General features: G+C 36.4%; 1 protein-coding gene across 1 annotated transcript; it reads left to right on the top strand.

Moving 5' to 3' along the window:
* Positions 1–875: 875 nt before the first annotated feature.
* IL22 (interleukin 22) lies at positions 876–4,619 on the top strand. Its single transcript, XM_025163531.1, has 5 exons — positions 876–1,070; positions 1,943–2,008; positions 2,456–2,596; positions 3,220–3,285; positions 4,500–4,619. Exons 1-5 carry the CDS (start codon positions 876–878, stop codon positions 4,617–4,619), a joined length of 588 nt encoding a protein of 195 aa, XP_025019299.1.
* The last annotated feature ends 755 nt before the right edge of the window (positions 4,620–5,374 follow it).

Below are 5,374 nucleotides of genomic sequence, written 5' to 3'. Positions count from 1 at the left end.
GCATCCATGGTAAATAAAAATAAAATTAAATGATATCATAAAATAGTATTTAAACAAAAGTATTCCACAATATTTCACAACAACAACAGCAGCCTAATTACCATTGGTGTCAATTCATTTTTTGTTAGCTCTCTGAAATAATTCTGGTTTTAGTAACTCTTGGAAAGTTAACAAAATACAGGCTGGTCTCATTTCTAGAGAAAGGCTATTCCATACTGTAGGATATGTTGCCTGTGATTCTAGCAACCACCAGAACCGAACCACATTTCCATCAATTTCTGAGTTTTCCTTTCAAAAAGATGTAATAGCAGACCTGTGGCCAAGACCTTGATGGGAAAAAAGTCGAGAGGTTTTAACCCTTTGCTGTGAGCCTGCCCCAGATAGAATGTCTTCCCGCCTATAATTTGCATTTTTAAACCCATTATGTCACATTTAGGTTGACCTTAACTTGCATGTATCAAGGTAACAAAACCCCTTTTTACCCCCGGCATCATCAATTGGGACATTTCATCAGTAATTTACTGTATCCTGTGGCTTTTTTTTTTTTTTTAATGCTGTGGTTAATAAATTCTCAGAAAGTGGAAAGTGTGAGACCTGATGATGTCATTTTAACTCATCTCTACCTTCTGAGCACAGTAGTAATGGAGATGTGTACATATATATATATGTAAGAGAACCTTCAGCATTTTAAGTCACATCCAAAAAATTCAAGTAAGTACTAATGTATACACCTTGCATCTTTTATATATATGTATGACTAGACTAGACTATTTGTTTTATGTATCTTCTTCGATCATTCTAATTTTTTGTGTCTCTTGAAAGATCTAAGGCTGTAGCTGAGACTTTCCAGTGCTGACTACCATTCTCTTGGAACTATGGATCCATGGAAGAATTGGACAAGATGCTTTCTCCTTTGGGCATTCTGCTGCTACTGCCTCTTCTTCCTCACTATTGCAAATCCTTTGCTCTCGAAGCAAGCAGACACTCTACATAATCACTCCTGCAGCCTCAGCAAACACCACTTCCAGAGAATCACCATCAAGAACCTGACCTATAGCTTAGCCAAACAGGTAAAAGTAGGCTTTGCACGATGCGAGAGTACTGGCTGTATGACTTTTCTCTTGTGTATTTTCTAGTTTGCATCCATTTCTTTCTTTCTTTCTTTCTTTCTTTCTTTCTTTCTTTCTTTCTTTCTTTCTTTCTTTCTTTCTTTCTTTCTTTCTTTCTTTCTCTCTCTCTCTCTCTCTCTCTCTCTTTCTTTCTGAAAAGACACTTGCCTAGGCTATTTTGTAGCAGCTGGATATGTCCTGGTGAGTTCTGGTTCCCCAAATTGAATATATAAAATGTATAATTTGGGAAACCATAACTCAGTAGGGCATATCCAGATGTCTATGCAGAGCAATCTGGTAGCAGTCAGGTACATGTCCCTTTCCTTATTGGCTACATTGTCAGCCATACAGTATAATTTGCTCCCTGTTATCTTCTGTCTATAAATCTTGCAAATTTCAAATTTGTTAAATATTTACAATGTATTGTGACTTCCATGCCAGACCACCAGAAAACTCCTCAGATCTTATTTTGGTGGGTTTTACCCTTCTTGCCAGGGTTTCCACATTGTGCCAAACCCTCGTATTGGTTTGTCTGGTTTCAGCTTAGCACAATTTGTGATACTATCGTGGCTTGTAAATAATGGTTTATCACTTAGAAAATTATGTGGAAATCAGCCACCGTATATGATTTTTAAAATCCAAAATGCAGTGTGTGAATCTATTGGCTATCTCACATGAAAATGTTCTTTGTCCCCTTTTTCTTGGTTTCTACAATTCTGTGGTGAAATTAAAAAGCTACTGCAGTTCGAATAAATTGGTGGCCACAAAGCAGCGCTTTTTCAATGTTAAAGGCTCATTTTTCTGCCCTACAGTTTTCATGTTTCTCTTTTCAGGCAAGACTTCATGATGAGGACACAGATAACAGGTTTGTGGGACAGCATCTATACACCAACATCACGGTGAGTCTCTACTTTACACAAGCATTAACTAATTTTAAAAAATGATCTATGTAAGCTTAGGTGTCTGCAGCAAACAGAGGTGTCTGTGGCTGGATCAAAAAAAGCGAGATAGTCTTTTTTTATATGCGTTGCATGTGCAACTCTTCTTAAAAAGCGAAGGGTCTTCAGGTGCAGAGTTATGACCATCTTGGCTTCCATGACCCACTGCTGCAGATTACAGCAAATTGAATGTATGTCAAAATGATGAGACGCACACAGTGACATCAATCCAATCCTTACATATTTGCATCTTGACATTGGGTGCTAGTATGTTGTGGTTTTTGTTCAGGACATCATGATGCATGTTTTGTCACTTGCTCCTTTTTGCCCCTCCTGCAGTTGCCCATGTAAGTAAGTGCGTACTCCTGCATTGTTCAATCTCCATTGTTTACCTGTTTTCTTTTGCAGAGAAATGAACATTGCTACTTAATGAAAAGAGTAACAGATATTGTAGTCACACGTGTCCTCTATAAACCGAAGAAGCAATATACTGGTCTCCAGGAAGTGGCATATTTCTTTGTGCATCTGAATGCAAAACTGCGTGGCTGTGTAAGTATCATAAGAATCCTGTACTGGACTGAATGTCCCACTCTCTCCTGCCAGAAGCCAGACCATCTCATTGGGGATGATGGTGGGAGGAATATTTCAGCACATGTAAAGGAAATGCCAGTTTTGAAAAAACTTTTAATAGTTTTTGTCTGTTCCCCATCCCTTGTTCTCAGCTTTCTTGAAATTTTCCAGTTCATTTCTATTTCTCTTTCCTGGATGGTTTCAAATTGCAAATAGAGGTGGCCCCTGTTTATCTATCTCTATCTCTATCTCTATCTCTATCTCTATCTCTATCTCTATCTCTATCTCTATCTCTATCTCTATCTCTATCTCTATCTCTATCGTCTGTCTGTCTGTCTGTCTGTCTGTCCGTCCGTCCGTCCATCCATCCATCCATCCATCCATCCATCCATCCATCTATCTATCTATCTATCTATCTATCTATCTATCTATCTATCTATCTATCTATCTATCTATCTATCATACCACACATCTGGTGCTAATAACACTAACAGAGGAAACCTCAAATCAAAACATCCAAGATTTCTGAAGTTCAATGCAAGTTAAAAGAGAGAGGTGTGAAATGCAAACCACATTGTTATATTTTCTTCTTCCTTTTTCAGAAACCACTGGGAGATAAAACATACATAGAAGGAAATTTGAAAATAATGAAAGACAAATTGGAACAGGTATGTTGATTTAAGAATATATTGATGAGAGCAATGGAGTTATCCTCCCTACTTTCCTCACTATGGAAGGTTGAATTAAATGTCTGGAAAGGCTCTGTCCAGCTTTCAGGGGCTGTAGGTATATTATTGGAAAAAAGGTGAGGGCTTAAGGGATTAAGTTTAAAAGCAACCCATGTTAAACCAAGATAGTGCAACAGGAAAAGTGCTTTACAGTGCTATTGGCTAAATTGACTGGAGATATTGGGAGTTTTTGTCCAAGAGGGTTCAGATTGGAGGAGGTTGACATGTGGCATCTTATAGTTGCATCCACATTATTTGTATTTCTTCCTTTTATCTTCCCTCACTCTCCATTTCTTCAATTGTTTTCAACATCTCCTTTTTTGATTTTCAGTTTTCTTTTGAGTATGTTACTTTACCAAGCTCTTTGTACTGTTGTATATTTGCATATTTTCTTTATGATGGCAAAATGATAAAAATATCAGAGCAAAGTAATCTTGGTGGTGGCAGATGCAACAGCTATTTCTTTGCAAAAGAAAGTTTTCTTGTATTAGGAATGTTTTTGTTTTAATATGATACAATTAGACATGCAGTACAGATATCAATCAGAGGAGCTATGATCTTTTTTCAACAGAGAATTACCTCTCCAATTTATTGATTAAACCATGTTTCAGGTTTTCACATCTATTAAGTATGGTTACGATCTACTGTAGCTATGGAAATGCATTATGACACTTTGAAGTCCAAATATATTTAAGATAGCACATGCTTTCTTTAATTATTTTAGTCTTTAGGTTGCCACTCAGTGGCCACAGGATATCTTAAATTTGCTAATCTTTTTACCATTTTTGATTACATTTTATTTGATGTCGCATATGTGAGATGTCAGATTTATTTTAAATTTACTACTGAGGGTCATAGAGGCAGTTTGATCAGAGTGATTCAGCAAGGTCATGATTACCCTGAATAGCTTTGATAATTGACTGTATCCCTTATATCTTCTATCACACAGGACCACACAGTTGATCCTAGAACAAAAGACAACCCCCCCCAAAACCTTTTCATATGTTAAAAACAAACCAGCAGTCTTTTGCTATACTAAATTATATTAGGTACAGTCTTTTATGAAAAATCACCCCCATTATCAAATAAAATTCTAGGCAAAGCAGTATATTCTTTGTTCTATTGAAGATCTTGCTTTTGCTTTGATTCTACAGTTGGGAGAGAATGGAATGAACAAAGTGCTTGGTGAACTTGATTTGCTGTTTGACTATTTGGAGAATGCATGCACTTCAAAGAAAGCAAGTGATGGCCACCAGAGCAACACGAAGAACTGAATGGATCATCAAAATTATGATATCTTCTTCATATACTGGAGAAAAAACAATACATATTATGGGTCAATGTTAAGGGCAATTTGCAGAAATCTTTGTTCATATGATACAAACGGTTTACAAATATGTTGAATGCTGCACAATTTATGAAGATTTCAGATGTATCTCAAATTACTTACTCCTTTCCAGAGTGAGAATAATTATATTATCTTATTTTGGAAAAACATTTTGACAGATATTTTAATGACAGGCAAAATTTATATGAGAGAAAAATAATGCTTTTCTGGATTAATAGTAGACTTTAATCATCTTAGAAATCAATGATCTGAGGACAGAGTAATTTTGCTAATGTAGACTAATTTTACTTGAAAGAAAGGGCTAGTGCAGAGATGTAGTGGCCCTCCTGGATCTATTGATGCAATTTGTCACATGTCAAGGAATTTTAATTGTAATGCAAAGGGGAATTTAATATTGATTAAGCCGAGGAAAGACTAACTAAGAAGGTCTAAGCAATGGGGCTGCTGCTAAGCTGGTGGCTAGTTTGGACTCAAACAGCAATGCAATCAGTAGCACCTTCAGTCAGGTGTCCTTATACAAAAAGTTTATTGTATAATTATTGTGAGGTCATAAAACTCCTCTTGAGCTACCACCATCATAGGAATAGGATGTGTAATATACAAAACAGTAATAGAAAATTGTGGTCATCTAGAAGTCACTGGTTTAAACTCTTATCAGCCCTTGTCCACACTGTAAGTGGA

The sequence above is a fragment of the Python bivittatus genome, unplaced genomic scaffold (genome assembly GCF_059951505.1).
Source record: "Python bivittatus isolate LINGU-HERP-01145 unplaced genomic scaffold, Pbiv_v1 ctg000330_np1212, whole genome shotgun sequence".
Taxonomy (NCBI): domain Eukaryota; kingdom Metazoa; phylum Chordata; class Lepidosauria; order Squamata; family Pythonidae; genus Python; species Python bivittatus.
This window is presented reverse-complemented; position numbering and strand designations above follow the sequence as displayed.